Below are 21,115 nucleotides of genomic sequence, written 5' to 3' on the forward strand. Positions count from 1 at the left end.
TTGAATGCCATCAAGTTGTCCATGTGGTGGACTCTCCAGCTAGATTAGAGGGAGGGGTCAAAGAAGGATCACGTTTAGTCATTGCAGTGCAATAAGTGGCACCAGCTGACCTTTCCTGCAGCAGTGGGATTCATATAAATTTACCACCGGTTCACAAATGTGTGTGTGTGTCAGACCTGCAGCCGGTTCCTTTTAGGATCTTTGGCCTGCCACACTAATATTCTATTCTACTATGCTGTTTCATTAGAGGAAAAATGGGAGGGGGGATTGTACAGTTAGATGCTATGTAGCCATAACAACATTCTTTCTAGAAAGCCAAGGTCACCCTTTGTCTCTGCACCTGACCAGAACTAGATGGGTGGAACTGCCAGCATGGCAGAGGAAGATTGAGCCATGTGAGGGACTGGTGGGTGTGGGGGCAAGATCTTGAACTTTCTACTAGGTGGAGAACACCGGGAAGCTTTCAGATTCGGGTTTTCCCAGATCTGCCAACATGGCTCTCTTAATAAATTGGAACTTTGAGCAATACTTTGCCTCGGACTCTGATTTAATTTTGGATGTTATTTGGAACCCTGACAGCGTGTGCATGTTCATGTCATGCGCCTTCTGTGCATGCGTTTGGCTTGTGCACACAGTGTGCACACATGTGCATGGTGTCAAAAACGAGACTACAGAGGATGTTTTGGAGCTGGGCGGGACCAGCGACAGGTTGCCACTACTGGTTAGGGTGAACCAGTCCAAACACCACCCCTGCTCCCCCGGAATCCCTGAAGCCATATCTTGTGATTTCCAAGGGAATGCAGGAAGTCCGGCCAGATCCTTGTGAACATAGCTGACTAGCAACTAACTGTTGAAACTCTTCAATGAGAATTTCTGGTTGCTTTGTCCGTCTACTTCTCATGCAAATTCATGAAAGATGAATATCAAAATCTCACAGGAATTGCCAAGTTCAAGATTCTGCGGTTCTCAGTTGAAGACAGTGGGGGGTCATTCATTGTTATTGAAATATTGTGCATTACCTACTGATCAAATGAAAACTTGTGTTTTGCAATTTAAATCTATTTTTCTGTAGCGTACTTTCTGGAGATCAAGAGGTGGATTCTTTTTGAATGACACCTTTTGTGGGACGTTATGAATTGATGATTTATAAATAGCTCCCTGCTCACCAGAGATATCCTGGGGCAGCTAAGAAATAACAAGTCAAGTTAAAAATAACAATTGAATGGAATTTTGGGCTGAACTTTTTTTCAAAATGAATTCATTTCAGGATTAAAAATGAGACAGGTTGGATTTAAGATGACAATAACTTAACAGAAGGGCACAAGGCACAACTCTCCTCCCCAATTCCTTTCTTGTTTATTTTTCAGAGTATAAGATGTACCTGTGTATAAGACGCACCAAGATTTTGAAGAGGAAAACAAGAAAAAAAACAAACCAATTTTCCCCCTCCCTGGCCCCCAGGTGCACTCTGCAAGCCTCCCAAACCCTTTGTGCACCATTTTTGTGAAAAACAGGCCCATTTTTGGCGACACGCAGGGTGGGGTTTTGGGAGGCCAAAAATGGCTGTATCGGTGTAGAAGAACTAATCTTCAGATTATCCTCACTGCCTTCTCCAAATCTGGAGAATGGAAAGTGATGCCCAAAACTGGATACCATATATACCACAGAAAGAAGAAGAAGAATCAATCCATAGGATTTGGAAATTACATTTCCGCTTATCCAGTCTAAAACAGCATTTGTCCTTTAGAAACACATAACGGTGGTTAATACCTTCAAAATAATTAAGTTTAGGTTGTAACACAAATTGCACATCTTTCCTTGTTCACTCCGCATGTAAATAATCAGCCTTTGAATTGTGGGTTTTTTGTTTTTTTTTGGTACAATGATTTAATATACATATAAAAAAAAATCAAACAAAATAGTCAGGCATTTTAAGCAATGCATACATTCTTGTATCTGCATGTCCAGATAAACTGGAAGGCAAAAGCTAGGAAGAACTAAGTTGTCTGTCTTTGGTAGTTCACCTAGCCTTTTGCCTTGATATGACAAAGCCTCACAGGATAATGAAAAAGAAAAGCTTGTGGAAAACTCATTTACTGGAAGTCTTTAGGCAGGAATTCAAAAGTTTTAAGGACCTCACATGCTCCCAAACAAACTTTTGCTGCAAAATTAAGGCCTCCTTGGGAAAGGAGATATCCCTGCTAAATGAACTGTCCATCCTGTGTTGGGGGCTTCAAGAAAATTCCGTTTCTACCTTTGTAAGATCAGGGATGGGCAACTATGGCCCCTTTATGGCCTGTGGACTTCAACTCCCAGCATCCCTGAGCCAGCTATGATGTTCCTGAGCTATGCCAGCTCAGGAATGCTGGGAATTGAAGTCCACAGGTCATAGAAGGCCATAGTTGCCCACCCCTATTGTAAGATGACCACCACAGGGTCGGCTTTGTATAGCTCACTTAATGTACACGACAAAGGCTGCTCAAGATTTTGCCAGCATTTATCTAACATGAGAATTATTTTACACAGCACCGGTTTTGCTGGTGGCTCCAGAGACAACAGACATGTGAATGTATGCGCTGGATGTATTGTGCAAGTTGGTATAACGGTTCTTACATTTGGGGGGGAAAGAGGCAAACACTGGTGAATCTTAGAGGCTTTTATACTGTGAATATACCCTCATGCACACACTTATATACACGTGACTCCTCTCTGTGCATGCAAGCTACACACTAGTTTAAAAAAAGCAACCTCAAAAGATATACATGGATAGCACATAGCAGCTTACATCCAATTATGTACAAGGTTTCACAGTTAAGAGCTTTCTTTTGAAAAAGCTATTCCACAACTTCGGGACACATACGTACTCTGATGTTTTTCTATAAATAATACCTTTACAAATTGAAAGTGGTCCATATTTGGAAACTTGATGATCTAGTCTCAGGGAATAAAGCCATGTTAAAAACCTGTGGATCACTGAAGCTCAAAGGCTTTAAAAAGCCTGATGCTCTTTTATTCATTTCCGATGGTTTTTCTAACTCCGGTAGGAAAGGAAAGAGATGATGGCAGAAGGAACAGGCAAGGTCTCCACTTTTCTTGTAGGCATCACCCGTCTGACAGCCATCCGACACAAATGCTGGAGGCTGGGAATGTGTTTGGGAGAGGTCCAGAAATACACACTTCCGTCCTGTGTTCTGTGGATGGGGGAAAAAACCCATACAGAAATAAATTAAGTGCCATGCATTTGCTTTCTCTCCAAGGAATACTAGTTGTCGTAGAGACTGCAATCCTCCTTCTCAGCTGTTGGACTTCATCTCCCAGAATTCACGAGCCAGTACTAGCGCAAAGTGTGGCTGTGTGAGCTATATTGGGTGCCCCAAAGAACGGCACAATAACACCCTTGATCTGTGAACTGCATTGGGTACTGGTTTGCTTCCAGGTCTAATTCAAGATTTTGGGACATCACCCATAAAGCCCTGCATGGCATAGGGCCAGGCTACTTATAAAACTGGCTTTGCCCCATTGTATCAGCCTGTCCCACTTACTTAATCAGGCAGGGAAGGTATGTTGTAGACCAATCAAAAAAATCCAACTGCTGTGGTCTAGGAAGAGAGCCTTCCCCTACATTATGGAATATCCTTCCCCCGGAAGTTAGCGGCCCCTGGATTTCCATTGAGTCAAAATTTGGCTCTGCGAACTTGCATGGGAGGCACAAAAGATCATCCAATCATGGGGCTGCTGGGTGCCATGCAGTGGTAGGTTCCGGATCCCATTCCAACTGGTACGGTTGGAACGGGCCCAGGGTCTTGTAGCTGCAAACGACACTTCTGCAAGCCTCCGTGACACTCCAGCTGCTTGGTGGAACATCGCACATGTGCTGTATGCGCCAGGTGTGTAAGCGCTGAAAGCTTTAAAACACTGTAAGAAGCTCGGATGGGCCCTCCTGAGCACTGGAACGGTACCCAGTGCTCCAGGTAGGCTCTGATATGCCTGTACCCGGGCGTACCGCCTGCAACCCACCATTGGTGCCATGAGAACCCTCCCTCTGCCTTTATTGATCAACTTTAAGTTAAATTGCCTTCTTGGAATTTTGTGACCCTTTGAAATTGTTGTAGTTTTATAATCTTATAATTTTAAGTTTTTAAATCCTAAATTAATTTCAATATTTAATTCTAATTTTACATGCTATTTTGTATTATACTGCACACCACCCAGGGCTCCTCTTTGAGGGAGAAGGGCGATCTAGAAACACAAAATATTACATACATAAGTTACATACATACATCATTTCTTAACTCTTGCTAGAGGACAATGATTTGGATCCAGAAAACCCATCTAACTCATCTGCTGCCAAGATCATTAATACTGCCCAGCTAACGATTATGCAATTTGTGATACCAAAATACTTTTTTAAAAATAGTCAAATCTTGAGAGATCTTGGCTGACTGTAGGATGCCCTTGAAACTTGCAAGGGCACAACAGAACTTGTTTGTTTTTATGGGGTCAGAAAAGGACCTGGCAGTTGGGCACACCTTGTATTCTGCGCTGGGTTCCTGGAGGGTATAAAGGTGGGATCTAAAGCTAACAAATAAGTTAAAATGGTAGCTCTTCTTTTGAAACACACACACACTGCTTGGGATATGAAAGGCAGAGCCATATCACTGCAAAAAGGAAGGCTATTCACATGGAGGTAGTTTGATATAGTGGTTAAGGTGTCAGCTTAGAAACCAGGATACAGTGAGTTTTAGGATGAAAGCCCGTTGGTCCAGTCACTCACTCTCAATTCACTGAGTTGTTGTTGTGGGGAAAGCGGGAAGAGGAAGGAATATCATGTATGTTTGTCACCTTGAATTACTTGTATATAAAAGCTGGATAAAAGTCAAATGAACAGACAGAGAGACAAACAACAGAGTAAAAGTAAGCAATTGTAAATGTAAAATATTTTCTCTTGCAAAGTCTCCTTACCCAGCAGCTAAAACACTGCCATCAGTAGAAAAGGCACAGCAAAGCCCATTCTTTAAAGGTGCAACTTGCACAGGGTAATCCTCATCAATTCTCCAGAACCGAACCAGCCTGAAAGAAACAGCAGCAGACGAATTAGAAGCTTAATTGAGATGTCTCTTGCAAACTGATGGCTTCCAGAGGATTCTTGAAGGAACGGAGGGGCCATGAAAGAACATAAATACACAGTCTGGGTGTGGCTTTGGATCAGCCAACTGGATGCAAACTGTAAAAATAGTTTTGAGTCCAGGCCAGAACTGTAACCCAAGTAAGCACTTCAGACAAGTCCCTTCCTCGTTCTAATAAAGATAAAGAGAGGAAAGGGAGGAAACACATTCAGACTTGCAAGATTTTGTTCATTAAAACCTTATAACAAAAGTGATATTAGCTTCTATACTTTGTTTTCCTGGTCTGGTCTGCTTGGGAGAGCTGACATCTGCTAAGTAACAAGCCATGTTTAAACCACAGTAACTGGTTTATGCAAAATATTCAAACTCAGCAGCAATCCAAAGTAATGTACACCTTTTATAGGAGCAAAGGGGAAATTATATTTTTTGCTGAAACAGAACATTGAGGCTTGTTTTTCTTCCTGTGCTTGAACTCCCACACTTCCGCAGAGTTTTAGAGGTGGGCAGGGGACTGTCCCCTGGTACCTCAAACCAATTTAAGGGTCATTTTATGAAGTATGCAACTACAATTGCATACGTGGCCACTGCCAAATTATGAGGTACACAATTGTCTTATTTAAGAATAGCATTCTGGACTTCAGTATGTTCATACCCAAATCTTGCCTTATCCAATTTATGCATCTTTTACTCAACTGCCTAGACCAGGGGTATCAAACACAAGGCCCACGGGCCAGATTCAGCCCACAATCTGGTCAGATTCGGCCTGCTGGAAAATGGGCCCAATCTACCCTGAGCGAAGAGGAAACATGCCAGCAGTTTGGGGAGTGGTGTCAAGCTCGCTACGCCAACCCATCCCCCCACCCCACCAAGGTCAACCACAGCCGATGCGGCCCTCAATGAAATGGAGTTTAACACCCCTGGTCTAGACTCTAAGGAGATTCTCAATCATTTAGGTCATGATTGTCCCGAAGGTGCTTTTTTCAAAAGGCAACTGGATTTTCTTGGGTTTTTTTTTCTTTCTTGAAAACTTTTTGCTCCTCATCCAAGAAGTTTCTTCAATGCTAAATGACCAATCAGTTAGAACTGAAGAAGCTTGGATGAGACACAAAAAAATTTCAAAGGAGGAAAAAAAGTCCCGTTGCCTTTTAGAAAAAGCACCTTTGGGACTTGTATTCAGCTGTATCTCTGGAAAGCCTTACAGGATGACAATGGGCTCTGACTTATCTTTCTTTCCCTGGAGATCATGAAACTGGGAGCATTCTCCCCAGCATGCTCTAATCTAATGTGTTGCCAACAGTACAAATCCCAGTGAAAGATTGCAATTGTACTTTGAGGTGTGATGAACCAGATCTTTCAGGCCTATCTGCCTCATCTGCTCTTATTACAATGGCAGGTTATTTTATGGTTTCCTTACAAGCTGAACTCCAGAGGGCACTGACTATTTTCGAGCATCTGTTAGCAGACAGAAATGCCTGACACATATATAATGCGTTGTACTTCATTAAACTTTTGACAGTTTTTTTCCCTTTTTCTTTCTAATATGGATTAACCTTTGATGCTTAATGATTACTCAGGGCTGACCATAGTCACTGAGTCATCACAGTTCTATTTTACTTCCTGAATGGGCACACTTCCTGATAGAAAGCATGCTGTGGAATTCTGGGAGTTGAGGTTCACAGGTCATAAAGGGGCCATGGTTCCCCACCCCTGATCTAGATTATCCCACAACTTTCCCAGGCATGGCTGATTAGGATATAAGGCTAATCCATTCTATGACAGCAAGCAGCAACATTTGTTAAATCCTATCCTTGGAACATAACAGCTGACACCCTTTCTTGATTTTTAAGGGAGCTTTCAAAGCATTTTTAAAACCCAACTTTGGCTTTAAAAAAAAATCATTTGAGATATTTGCCTTTCTTGCTGATTATACTTGACATTATCTTGCCTGTGGTTCAGTTACTGCTCATGCAGCCACTGTGGAAAACGAAATTATAAATAAATGATTATATTTTAATCTGATTATCATGGATCACCTTTAATGGCAGTTAGGGCCGTATTTTTCTCATCCACTTAAATGAACCAGTGGCAGGGTTTAACGAACAAGATTATTTTCTCGACCAGCAAGAACTAGCAAAATCCAGTGCGCTTCGCTATACGTACTTATCATCAGCAAGTGTTGCAATATGCAGTCCATCATGACTGAAAGATACAGATCTGACCCAGCGGTCATTTGCTCCTCCAGCAAATATTGGAGTTGGAGGGGGAAACAGATGCCTGTGGACAAAAATGAAACTTTTATATCAAAGCTTTGGAAGCAGCTGCATTTTATTTAATCATTTAAGATCTACAACAGAGGTCCCTGGGATCTGTGATCAAGTGGTGGAGAATGAAGGAAGATCTATGCAGCTCTCCCAGCTTCAACTGCAGAAGACTCTTCCAAAATCTCTCCTTTTCAATTTGCTTGGACAGAAGCCAACATTTTAATTAGGATTCTTTCTGTTTACGTTCAAAGAGGAAGAGACTTTGTCCAAAGCATCTTAGGACTACTTGACCTACAAGGTGTAGACTAGTTTAAAGCAATGCACCGAACGACATGCAGCGATGCTACAATGTTCGTAAATGTGAAAAAGGTTCACAAGTCAGTTTTTCCACTGCCATTGTAACAGTCACTAAATGAACTGTTGTAAGTTGAGCACCACCTATACTATAAATTGCCACCAGCTTTAACAGTTCACAGAATCCGAAGTCTCCAAAATGGGCCAGAGCTTTCCTATATTCTTTTAATTTCAAGAATGCTTCCCACTGCTGCCCCATAAGAAGCAGCAATCAGTGCTTATAGGTGTTTCCAAATTGCCCAGGGAGAAGGGTTTTTTTTTTTGGGTGGGGGTGGGGAGTCTGGGGTACAGAAAATATCAAGACGGAAAAAGAAGGGGAAGATCCATTCTGCATGAACAAAATTGAACGCACCCTATTGTTCCCCTATATTGTCATTGCTCTGTGCCTACCCATGCTGACTGGGGAATTCTGGGAGTTGACATTCATACATCTTGAAGTTGGCAAAGTTAAGAAAGAGTGGACCAGGCACAGGCTTACCCAAACTCCATCAATATTGCTCCAATATGGGGGTCCCAGATGTAGACACGGGTGTCGTAAGATGCAGTAGCCAGCAAGGCTCCATCCGGGGAAAACTCACAGGCTACAACATCGTGATGATGCCCCTCCAGTTTTCGGATGAGGGTGTATTTATCCATATTCCAAAGCAATACCTGTAATCAAAACAAGGCCCTGTTATAGTTCTGCTATAGGGGAAGCATTTTCACACACACACCCCTCCCCCACCCCAGATCTTTGTACTAGTACTTGGAATTAAAATTAAAGGCCAAGCACAATGGCCAACTACTACAATTAAAGAATACGCTCAGTGTCGTACTCGGAATTACAGAAATTAAAAGTATACATGCAATGCTAACAATGTTAAGTGTTATTCGTAATGTAAGCCAATAATATATAAAGATAAGTATCAAATGGAAATTTAATGGTGTAGGGTACTTAACTGAATGGCATGTAATATTTATCTACTTTTAAAATGTAATAGGGTTAAAGTACTAACATCTCTATTCTGTTCAATTATCTACCCCAAATTTAAGAAATATACAGACAGAAAAAAAAAAGGAAGGTTAACATATTGTTACTCCCGTGGAATTCCCTGTGAGTTTAAGACCACTTGTTTACAAGGGGCTTGGATCGCCAACGACAGCCTAGGAAGAGAAACAGATACTGCAAGCAAAAACAGGTATTGTCACAGCCAAATGACATGACTTGGCAAAAATAAAACTCAATCCAAGTTATTAAAAGTATGGACATTTTAAGCTTACTTTTAAGCATAAAAATCAAACGTTATTGCCAGGCTCTTTCCTTTAAATAAGGTTTCAATAAATTAAAGCATTTCTACTGGCAGGCATGGCTCAAACACAGTTTACGTGCATTTAAATGTTTTTTTTTTGTTACATTGGGGTCAATTTTAAGCACGTCTGGGAGAATCTAACTATCAAATTTATACTACACACTTCGGTGTATTATCAACAGTCTAGCAACAAAAACAAATCTGCACAGAAGAGGGATTGTAGTTGTTATTTTAATAACAATTTTTTTAAAAAATTATATATATTGTAAATCACTCTGAGCCTTAACACTAAGCAGAGCTTTTAAAACATACGATCGCACAACATGAATTTGTGCATAATGTATAGAGCAAGTAAGTTCTTTAAATCTCTGTTACGTTACTATAACAAAACTTTGTTAAATCAGCTACAGTAAACTGACAATTGCCTCAAAGTTACCAGACTCCAACATTCCATAGGAATGAAATACTAAAACATTAAAGTTGATAAGTTTTTTTTTTCTTTAAAAAGGAGTCAGTGGCTCTCACCAATGAGAAAATAAAAAAGAAAAGAAAGGGAAAAAAAAGCAGAAGGTGGACATCAACCAGCACCTGCGTACGTACAGTACACCCTGCAGCCGAATGCAAGGTTACTTCGTCCTATGGTAAAGTTCGCCTCCAGCCTGGTAGCCGGAGGTGCCAATCTTTCTGCCCAGCTAACACCATTGTGCGCTTGTCTGAGTGGTGCCAGCTTACCCTCAATCACACCAATATTGCTGCCACCACCTGTGACAGGGAAAGCAAGAAGCTTATGGAAAACACACAGCCTAAAAGATCAAGGCATACATCCACATCTGTTCTGTTTAAGACTTTACTGACTAGTCCGCCCTTTCTATGCCGCTGCTTCATAATTTTAAAATATGTTCCCCCCCCACCCACCCCCACCATGCTAACCTGGCTAAGCTGCTAAGCCGAAGCCAGGATTCTTGCTAGCCCAGAGGATGGACAACTTGGTCAACACTGAAGGCCACTGCAGAAGAATTTAAAAATTGATTAATAGTCGCAGCACCCTCCAAAAGCCAAAACATTCTTTTTGCAAGAATTTGACTGGGGTAAGTCTGTACTTAAGAGCTGTGCAATTATGCAATGCCATAAAATCAAATTCTGAAATGGTGGCTCTGAAGGATACAAAACCACACCCCAAACTCTTTTTCTATTTTTGTTTTAAACAGGATCTGTTTTTTTTAAAGAAATGTTTAATCCAAAAGCTGTACGACAGTGAATCTGGGCCATCCCCCCAGCTCATTGCAAGCCTTGGATTTTACTCATTATTTTTCCAGGCTTACAGCCAACCATTTATTTTAGAAATTTTAACTTTTTGCAGGAAATGTAGAATTCCCGATCCCAACAAAACTCTCGACACCATATAAATAAGCCTCAGGAGACACAAGTTGCCCACCCTTATAAGAGTTCAATCTGGAATTTATTATGGTATATATATAAGAAACTCAGTCTCATATATGCTTCTCAAAACTTAAGTTTCACTGATTAAAACTATGGCTTCCATCCCAAGCTAGTTCTACAACTTCCAGTCTTCACAACCGGAGTCTCTCAAGATGTTTTTCCAATAGCATCAACTGACCATTTGCTCTCGTGACTGGACATATTAAAGAACATCTGGAGAGAATCAGGTTGGAGAGGCCCTTTATGTTGAAAGTTAACTAATTCTGAACTTTGCAGCAGGGCATTGCAATTTTATTTAAACTAATATGTCATAGTAGCTCTTTACAAGGCACAAGGGTTGCTTGTAGTTAAATACCAACCAGGAATGCTACTGTATTGTTATAGGAGAGCAGCCCAGGCTTTAGGAGGAAAATATAAGAAGCACCAAGAACAAAACATATATTTCTACTAATATTAAACCATTTCTTCTTAAACTGGAATTTGTATTTTATTTGTAAAGAATTATGGAACAGATGGAGACATGCAAAGATTCATTTTCTCTGAATCTAAAAGCAATGCAGTGTCAGCTCAGTAACACCTAACTGAGCAACCTTATGCTAATTACTGTAAATATTTTGGTCATGCAAATCCTCACATCATCAACAAAGCAGCATGACGCCAAGCACAAACATATTTTATTTTAAGATTCCAAATTATTCTTTGTTCACAATTGAAATACCAACTGAAGATCATGAAACTTTGATACCTACTGTTTTATTGGTTCCCACAGAGCAAAGGATGGAAGAATCAGGAGAAAAAGCACAGCTATACACCCAGTTTGGGTGTCCTCTTAATACTTTCATCATATTTCCTGGAAAATTAAGAGAAGAAAATGGATCGGTCTCAATCACTCTCTGAATTAGTGGTTTGGAACTTTGTCCACTGTTCTTTCTCTGCCTGAAGTTAAACTAGTTGCGCACTTAAAAAGAAGATTTTAACGCCACAGTCAAGTAGAAATGATGAAAAATACAAAAAAAGTGTTATATTATTGGGGAATATACTAGCCCAGTTCTTATCATGTTCCTGATAGTAGCAGGAGACTGGACCTTTATTAAAGTGAATAGGAAAAAAAACCAGCTTGCTAACTTCTCACTAAGAAGGTGGCACCATTTAATAGGCAGCAACAACTTTTAAAAGTGAATTGTAGCAATTTCCCTACATGTATGGAATCAAATTTCAATACATCTGAGATTGAACCCAGGGTAGGTTTCACAGGTACAGAGCATCATTTCAAAACTCCATTCAATTTATTTAGAACATGCTGCTGTTACTGAATAAGTGGCTCCCTGGTCTTTTATCATCCCTTGTAGTAAAAGGATCTATGATGTATTTCCTGCCAAGGACCACATGTAATCTTTTAAGAAGTGTGCCACCAGGTACAAACCAAAAAGGCCTAGGTCTTTTATATGCCTTAATTTTAATTTAAGATAGTACAGCAATTTGTGGTGTATTTATTATATTACAACAGTGGCGATTCTAGGACAATTAGAGCATCCAAGATTTTGATGACTGTAGGCTCTATAACACAGTTGCCTCTTTCCCGAAAACATACCATCATCCTTTAGATCCCACACTCGTAATGTTTTGTCTCTTGAGGCCGATACTAGTATCAGGCTGCCATCAGGGGCAAAAGTCAAGTGTCTGACAACTTCAGTATGGTCCATTAAGTTAAGGAGGAGCTTCCCTGTTGGAAAAATGCATTTTAGTCTTCAAATTGCACTTAGGTCTATCTGCTTGATATTCCATAGTTAAGGCAGAGGACAAAGGTCATCCTATGAAATTATTGCAGCAATTGAGATTAAATTGAGACACTGTAATAGTTTTCCTTTCTCTATTATTACTTTGAACATATAATTCATATACATTTATAAATCTTGAAAGGTAATTGTAAAAAGTAATCCAATGCCACGAAACCCAAATTTTTATATTGTCTCTGCTTGCAAGCAATTGAGTGCTATTTTATGTTTTATAATATTAATACAGGAAGTTTTAAATCAAAATCATATGCAACACTGCCTACAACTTCTACAGAATAGCTCAAACACCCTGTAAATTCTCTGTGACAAAAAAAAAATATATTAGATGGTATAACTTTCCACATTCTTTAGCCAAAATAGGGAATAAATTATTGTACTGGAGCCTTTGAGAAACAAAGTGTATCTATTTTACCCTCAGCCTCCAGAATTCTCACTTCACAAAATAGGCCTGGAACCTTTGGAAAATTCCCAAATTGTTATAGTTAAAATAGAGATTTCACCCCCAAAAGATTGTCCATCCATGTTTGCCACACAAGAGACGTGTGCAGGGATGGGTCGCCATTCTACGTGCACTTTGAGTTCTGTTACCATGAGGTGGGCATTTTCGCAAAATGGCTGCCTGGGAAAACTTGCTTATTCATAAAATGGCTGACAGGTTAACCATCGCCAGTTACAAAACAGCCATTTATCCGAGGGTGAACTAGAGCAGTGTTTCTCAACCTTGGCAACTTGAATGCTGGCTGGGGAATTCTGGGAGTTGAAGTCCGGACATCTTCAAGTTGCCAAGGTTGAGAAACACTGAACTAGAGGACCAAGATATTCTCTATTGCTATAATGAGATATTTGTGGGCCCAACACCCCACCCCCACCCCCATAATTAGGAGGCTTCCCCTATTAGAAGCAGTTTCCTATTTAAATAATCAGGGGGAGCAGAGAGATTGATGGGTAGAAAAGACAAACATCAGATAATTTAATATCCCAAGATGTGCACAAAATGGAACAAATCACTTTTGTGGAAGTCCTGCCGAACCATTCAAGGTTGGCTATTGTTCAGCATAAAAAAATGTTACTGTGGTTCCAGATTTGGACTGGGAAAATACTCACAGGAATCCCAGAATCATTTTTCAAAGTAGAAGACTGGTGCATCCATATGTCTCACTGGCTTATTCCCATCTCTCATTTTCCTATCATAATTTCTTTCCTCCACCATTTCTCAACCTCACACAACTTTGGGGTTCCCTTCCTTTCTACCTTCTCCTACAAACACTCCCACCTGGACAATTCCACTTCAATCCGTATCGAGAACAATCCCCAACCCCCTTTCTCTCTGATCCAGACCAAACATGCATATTACAGCTTTTACATGAACCACCCAAAACCAGCTGTGCTTGTGCAGAACAGTTTGTGCACACATTCTTTTGCACGCTTTCTCTGTGTTCCCTGTCCCTGACCTTCATGGCAGTCCTTCAAATATTTGAAGGCAGTTATTGCACCACCCCTGGTTGTCCTTTTCTGATGCTAAACAAATCCAGTTCTTTCAATATCCCTTTTGAGCCCTAGGTCCTTATATTTAACTAATGAGTTATTTACACATCACTTATATTTGTTTTGGGTTTTTTTTTTAAAGAAACCTTTGATCCCAAATAGGCCTCCTTTAAGTCAATATACCTGAGCTATCTACTGGATAAACTTTATAAAAAAGTGCCAGGATAACTTATCTCCCAAGTAGTTTCAAGATTTTGATACAAAAGCCACTGGTTCAACTTTTAAGGTTTATGCAGCACAATGCTGTTTGTATTTCAATTTTGAAGAACTGGGCATCAACTTGTATTCAGATTAAATAAAAGTTAAACTGGGCAAAAATTACACTTGCAAAGACACTTTTCAATAAGTGAAATAATTTATCCTAAAGGAACACATACAACAGTAGCTTACAAATAACAAGTCTTTATAATTATTGTATGCCATTCTTCCTTCTCTTCTAAATAAAAAACAGAAATGTTTCTCCAGATTATCACTAGATTCCTCTCAATTCCAACCAATAAGACAAGTATTTTATTATTTATTCAGCAAATGTATATAGCCACCCACTCACATATAGGGTGCCACCCACTGGCACCCTACAAAATTGAAAAAATCCATTATATAATAAAATCCATTGCAACACCCCCCACCCACTCGCAATAGCAGCAACAACACAATCAAATTTGCCATTTGATTAGCTCCATCACCATTCATGATGCCCAGGCCTGCTAACAAATCTACCTTAGGGCCTTTCAGAAAAGCAGGAGAGTGGGGGCGGGCACAAATGTACGTCAGGGAGAATAGAATGTTCCATAAAGAACGGGCCACTACCAAGAAGGCCCTTTATCATAGTCCCACAGGATGATAATCTTTAATCAGTGGGACCTATAACCTGCCCTGTCTTCCAGTTCTGGTGGGCTGAATAGAAGTAATAGAGGAGAAAGAGCCCTTCAAATAACCTGGTCCCAAATCATGGAGGTGTAAGGCTGGTAGAAGCTGTACTATGGCAACATCTGAAGGGGGCTAACCTTATTGTTATTTTAGAAGGAAAGCAAGACACCTGAGCTCTGTCAAAATGTCCTTCCTTACCTGTATAGGCATCCCATATTTTGATGCGTCCATTGGCTAAGCCTGTTGCTAATAGAAGCTGGTCTTGACCAAATCTGAACCGGTGCCATTCTATATTCACACAACGACTCTGTTTCTCAGGTACTGAAGATCCAAATGCAAGACTCCAGACTATGTCGCCACAATCTATGACTTGCTCACAGGGCTTGTTTTTCTGATCGCCATCACTGTTCTGCCTTGAAAGCTTGGAATGATTTAAATTGGCAAAATTCTTTACACCGTGCAATGAGCTGTGGGTAACAAAATTAAGGGTAAATGTTTTGCAAGAGCAAGGTCCTAAAGGCATGCCATTTTATTTAAATATCCTGTTATAAACCATTATAACATCCCACTCCTTTGGACTTTAAAGTCCCAAGAACATCAAGAAAGGGACTGTGGTTTTCTAGTAAACTCATACAAAAACATTTCTTTATGGAGGTGGTCAGCAGACAACACTAACATCAATCACCCCATAATATTGCAATCCAGCATTTAATGCATGAAGAAAGATGATGCATTTTAGCTAGAAGAAAGCATTTTCTCTTTATCCTTGAGAAACAGGCCACTGCTTTGGACAGAAACAAAGCAGAGAGCATATCAAGGCCAACGTAGAATTAATCCATGTCTTCTAGATTAAAATCCATATGTCCACCACTGAGCTACAACTAGCTTGCTTCATGCGGAAGTATGATTAAGCCGAAGAACCACATCCTTTTCTTTAGTTCCCATAATCCTTTGGGGAATCTCTCTCTAAGGCTTATTGAATTAGATCAGGGGTGACAAACTCATGGGCTGGCTGCATTACGGGCTGGCCACGCCCACTCCGGTTTTAGAGCCAAGGTGGCGCAGTGGTTAAATGCAGCACTGCAGGCTACTGCTAGATCAGCAGGTCAGCGGTTCAAATCTCACTGGCTCAGGGTTGACTCAGCCTTCCATCCTTCCGAGGTGGGTAAAATGAGGACCCAGATTGTTGGGGGCAATATGCTGACTCTCTGTAAACCGCTTAGAGAGGCCTGAAAGGCCTATGAAGCGGTATATAAGTCTACTGCTATTGCTATTGCTATATATTGCTATTAACGAAGGGGAAAAAAATAGCAATATGTCATGTGATGATGCAAGTTTGACACTCTTGGATTAGATGCTCTCTTCTGTTGAGAACAGAGCAGCCTTTCCTAACATGAGGGATTTGGAGAATTTATCCAATATTATTTAGAAGACCAAAAGGTGGAGAAGGTTAGAATGGGTAATCCTCATGAAGCCAACGAGAAAAGACACAACAAACTGAAACCATATTTTAACTACTGTACTGTGGTAAGACATTACACAACTGCTTGGTAAATATAGTAGTGTGTTATGCAGACTTAAGATATTGTGGTTTTAAGTTACAGTTAACGTGCCATGACATATGCTATGTTTAAACAAATCATAATATAACACAATGTATATATTCAGGCAAAATATGATTGAGTTCAATCTGCTATATTTCCCTGATATTGTATTTAATTTAAATTTTGAAAAAATCCATAATAGGAAGACTGTAGGAAGGTCTCAGACAAATAAACAAATAAGATTTTTCTAAGCCAGCCATACTCACAAGTTCTTAAGGCACTGAGACCAGGGGACAAGCTTTACTATGCGATGGCCTTGTGACCAAGCAAAGTAGGAGCCATCTGGAGCAAAAGCAACTGTCCAGTTTTCACGGCCACACTTCTTATCGAAAGGAGAAGCTGGAGCTAAGAGTTCTCCTACTGTCCGTGACCTTCCTAAAAAAATAAAAGTTCATCATTTGTCAGACATTCAATAGGTATAACTTCATACCAGAAGTTACATTTTTTGAATAATTGTGCATGTGCAATCTGATTCTGCTTTTAATTCCCTACAACAGTATATAAAAAAATATAAGCACACAATTTCAAAGTCAGAAACATGATAACCAACATAAATCTGAATAGAATCTAAGCATATCAAAAAGAAAATGACTTGTCGTTTCAAAAATTACAAGGGACAAAAAGTTGCAATTCCTCCTGCTACCACATGCAGCACAAGTTAGATACCACAATTGAGGATCAGAAACTATGTGTGGGTTTTTTTAAATTGTTATTGCTGCTTTGAGTCAGATGACTACATAGACAAATCCATGAAGGTGTTGGGTTGCATTTTTGGAAGTGGTTTGCTCTTGTCATCATCCAAAGACAGAGTGAGCCAGTCACGCAGCCAGATGATTTCATGCCTAAAACAGGACCTGAACCCAGGTTTCCCCGCTCCTACCTAGAATAAGCACCTTAACCATTGGACCAAACTAGATGTAGAACTGGAAAGTAATTTATTGCACTATTCATTCAAATAACCACAACATCTTTAGTATCAATGAAAAGTTGTATCACTTTGCAGATCATTTTACAAAAGCAAACAATTTGTATCCTTTATGTGCCTGAGGTTTTCAAGCAGTTTTGTTCCTTCCAAGGACTTGTGAAATTGGATACGGATGTTTTAGTAATTGTTTCTATACTGAAATAATTCATCCATACTCCCTGAAATTATGATTTGTCTGCTATAGCAGATCTATTGTCTCCTTGGGTATCTTAAAAATTAATAAAATTATCAAAAAGCTAAGGTACAATCAATTTATTCACCTTTAATATGTCATAATTTGTGTTTGAGTTGAATTCTCATATCTGAGTCTGTTACTTTAAACTACACGCTCTGTTTTTATGTGTACTGTATGCTATAATTTCCTGGGAAGGGACAAAAGAATATTATGGAGAACGCATAAATTGTTAGAAAATTGAAATCATACTCGTGAAAGGAAGAACATCCATGATATATCAAAGGTCTATGGAGATTCTTAGCCATCCAGGTCATGGTTGTCCCAAAGGTGCCTTCCAACAGGCACCTGGATTTCCTTGTTTTTTTCTTGGAGATGTTTCCTCATCTCATCCAAGCTTATTCAGTTCTCTTCTTCAGAACTGAAGAAGGTTCTTGGATGAGAAGCAAAATGTCCTCAAAGAAAAAACAAAGTCCAGTTGCCTTTTGAAAACAACCTCTGGAACATGGTATAGCAAGCAACACAAAGTATTATTGGCTATTATGCAGGCTGAAGGCAGCATTTTATGCCTTGCCATTATCTATAGATGCAAGTACAGACAAAGATAAAAACTGCTGTCTGATACTTATTCCCATTTGATCAAATCTCTGATGCCAGCCTCTTCCACTCCCTCATCTCCACTCCCATGTTTCTTGTCTTGTGATTGGTCTCTAAGTCCACACCCACCCGCCTCCACTTCAATTTGGAACCCAAATATAAACCACAGCTAATTTCGTTTTCTTCAGCCTTGGTTTCTCTAGATGGTCTAAACCAGTGGTTACTAACTGGTGGTCTGTGGACAATTGGTGCTCCGTGAGAACATTTTGGTAGTCCGCAGAAAAATTATTTGCACTTTTTATATTGCACTAAATACTATTTATGTTTTTAAAAAAATCATATTAGTGATCCGCGGGATTTAAAATTATGAATTTAGTGATCCCTGAGGTCTAAAAGGTTGGTAACCCCTGGTCTAAACCACCAATCCCCTCTTCCAATCCAAAAATAGGGCCACCATCAACTCATTCTCCAAATGCCTCCTGCCAGCTGAAAAACTCCATTCAAGACAATTACATCTGCTCAACAGCCAGCATGTGTTGGGGCTACAGTCCATGTCATCTACTTTTTAGGGTGCAAAGGGGGAATGGTGTGAACTATCTTTCTATAGCTGCAGACACTACAAGCCCTCGACTCTGACCACAAAGTCTCTACTGTCAAGGGCCCCTGCCTCCCCTTCCATCATTCCACCCACCCACATCCTTCAAATAACTGAGGGGTCAGGAGGAGTCTCCTTAGCCACTATTTTTAGAATGGCAGGTCTGCAATGGGCAAAGCCAAAGATTATCTTACAGTGGAGCTATTATTAGGGTCACCACAACCTTCCTCCCAATAAATAAATATAGGGCTGCTTCCAATATCCACCCAGATGCAATTCCTCAGAAATGGGCCGGATCATTCCTATTAAGGCGGAAGCAGACTGACACCCCACCTTGCAAGCTCACATCAAGTTCCTCTTCTTTTGCCTGCACACGGCTTGGCTTTGTTTTCCCTGTACACGATTACAGGCAGTCCTCAACTTACGACCACAATTGTGGCCAAACTTTCTGTTAAGTGAGAAACATGTTGTCAGTTTTGCCCCCATTTTACGATTATTATTATTTTTGCCAGGTTTGTGAAGCACTGGAGTTGTAAAATTGGTAAACTGGTTGTTAAAGTGAATCTGACTTTCCCCATTGACTTCGCTTGACTCCTGGGACGCTGCAACCATCATAAACGTGACTCAGTTCTCAAGCATTCAAAGTATGAAAAAACGGTCCTGTCCCTTTTTTCAGCGGCGGCGTAACGTCGGTCACTGAACTGTTGTTATAAGTCGAGGACTCCCTGTATTCCTCCTAAGACACATGGAAGTGCTGACATCTGCATTTATAGTATACAAATACACATGCCCCAACAGTTCCTATTGCGCACCATTATTCTTTCCAGGAAAACGAAGCTTTTGTTCATATGGCAGCATACTCAGGCATTTAATTTTTTTCCCCTTTTTAAAAAAAAAATAAAAGTGGCATTAAGGGCTAGCCGAGACAGACTGCCCTTCCCCAACCTGGCGCCCACGAGTCTCATTATTTGTCTCCCAAGAGGCAAACCGTGACTGAGACCAACATCAGCTGCCACCCAAATAATCGGGAAAATGCCAGACGGAGGAAATTGAGGTTACTTACCTTGGAATAAGACCATCTCCAATAAAATTAATGAGATTTCGTTAAGCATGCATGCACAACATGAAGCTTCTCTCCCCCCCCGCCCTCCCCAAACAGGTCGGTCGATCTATACACACCCAACGGATTTCTTCCCAACCGTTCCGCCGTTTATTAACCATAACCCTAGCAACGAAACGTTTTCTTTAAAAAAAAGAACCGTGAAGAAGAACTCTTTCTTACCAATGAGCTTCTCGTTAACACTCGGAGGAAAGCTGGCCATCTACGGAGCGGCCCTTCACTCCGGCTCTGAACTAAAATGAAATAAAACAAACGGTTGGGGAGGAAAAAAGACAGGTCTGTCAACCTCTCCCACTCGCAGCCAAAGAAAGACAGACAAAATGGCCGGCGCGGGAAGCCTTATAAAGAGGGGGCGTGGCTTGGCGGGGAGCCACCAAGCCGCGCCCCTTGCGTGAAGTGGGAAGGAGGGGAAGATGCTCGTCCGGTCTTCCTTTCGGCCCCTTAACGGGGTGAAAATCTCTTGTTTCTTTCAGGCGCCCCCCCCTCTTTTAAGTTAGAATACGATAGGCCCACCAGGGAAGATGCTCCGTTGGAAGAATCCATTATGTGAAGAAAAGGAGGAATAGAGGCTATTACTAGGGCTAACCAGCCTTTTCACGCATTGGGGCATTAATTTCCTCTCTAGGCAATAAAGTCTCTCAAGCTTGAAATTTGTACCCATGCAGAGCTAGATGGGTACTTGGTTGGGGAAAGATGATTTAATTATAAACTATACTAGTAGCTGGATATCCGTGCTATGCCAGGAAGAGAAATTCAGGTCACAATCTGTTGGCTCAGTGGTGGTTGGAGAGTGAAACACATAAGGGAATATCATTCCTGCCGCCTTGAGTCCGGAAGCAATTCCATAGGTGGAAGGTGTAGACATTTTGGTGAGGTAAGGAACCCTGGACCGTTCCTGAGTGAAGGAGTGGAATGTCTGCCAGTTTGAGCTGAGGTAAGGGAATGTGAGGCAACTGGCAGTTGGAACAGAGTTTTTTTCAGGTGGGGAGGGGGAGTAGAACTCCTTAGCATCAGAGCGTGTTAATTACTGTATAAGAAAGACTAATGATCTGATGGTCATTTCGAAAAATCCTTTAGTGAGCACCTAGAAGCCAAGAGGAACGTACGTGCCAAATTTCAGGTTTGTAGGCTTTATGGTTCTGGAAATTTCGTGATAATTAAGTGGTACTTGCCTTTTATACATAGAGATTCAATCGAGGGACCACCAGTTTAATATTGTGTATATACTTGTATGTCTATAAGTCAGTGTCGACTCCTCATGACTGCCTGGACTAGTCCTTTCATCCTTTTGATAACATTTTTGGAAGTGGTTTGTCCTTGCCTTCTTCCTAGGGCTGAGAGAGAATGACTGACCCAAACTG

The 21,115-nt window shown here is 40.7% G+C and overlaps 1 protein-coding gene across 2 annotated transcripts; it reads right to left on the reverse strand.

The window, feature by feature from the left end:
* Window positions 1–1,867: 1,867 nt before the first annotated feature.
* On the reverse strand, window positions 1,868–20,071 carry WSB1 (WD repeat and SOCS box containing 1). 2 transcript variants are annotated; one of them, XM_032216408.1, is made up of 9 exons: window positions 19,917–20,071; window positions 16,492–16,660; window positions 14,880–15,148; window positions 12,062–12,193; window positions 11,220–11,320; window positions 8,220–8,392; window positions 7,287–7,400; window positions 4,963–5,070; window positions 1,868–3,191 (listed from the first exon to the last, which is right to left on the reverse strand). In XM_032216408.1, the coding sequence occupies exons 1-9, from the start codon at window positions 19,954–19,956 to the stop codon at window positions 3,032–3,034; spliced, it is 1,266 nt and encodes a 421-aa protein (XP_032072299.1). In that variant the 5' UTR covers window positions 19,957–20,071; the 3' UTR covers window positions 1,868–3,031. The 2 variants fall into 2 exon arrangements, with proteins under 2 accessions (XP_032072299.1, XP_032072300.1); XM_032216409.1 differs by lacking the exon at window positions 19,917–20,071 and adding an exon at window positions 17,695–17,731.
* Between the last annotated feature and the right edge of the window lie 1,044 nt (window positions 20,072–21,115).

This window comes from Thamnophis elegans, chromosome 4, assembly GCF_009769535.1.
Source record: "Thamnophis elegans isolate rThaEle1 chromosome 4, rThaEle1.pri, whole genome shotgun sequence".
Lineage (NCBI taxonomy): Eukaryota > Metazoa > Chordata > Lepidosauria > Squamata > Colubridae > Thamnophis > Thamnophis elegans.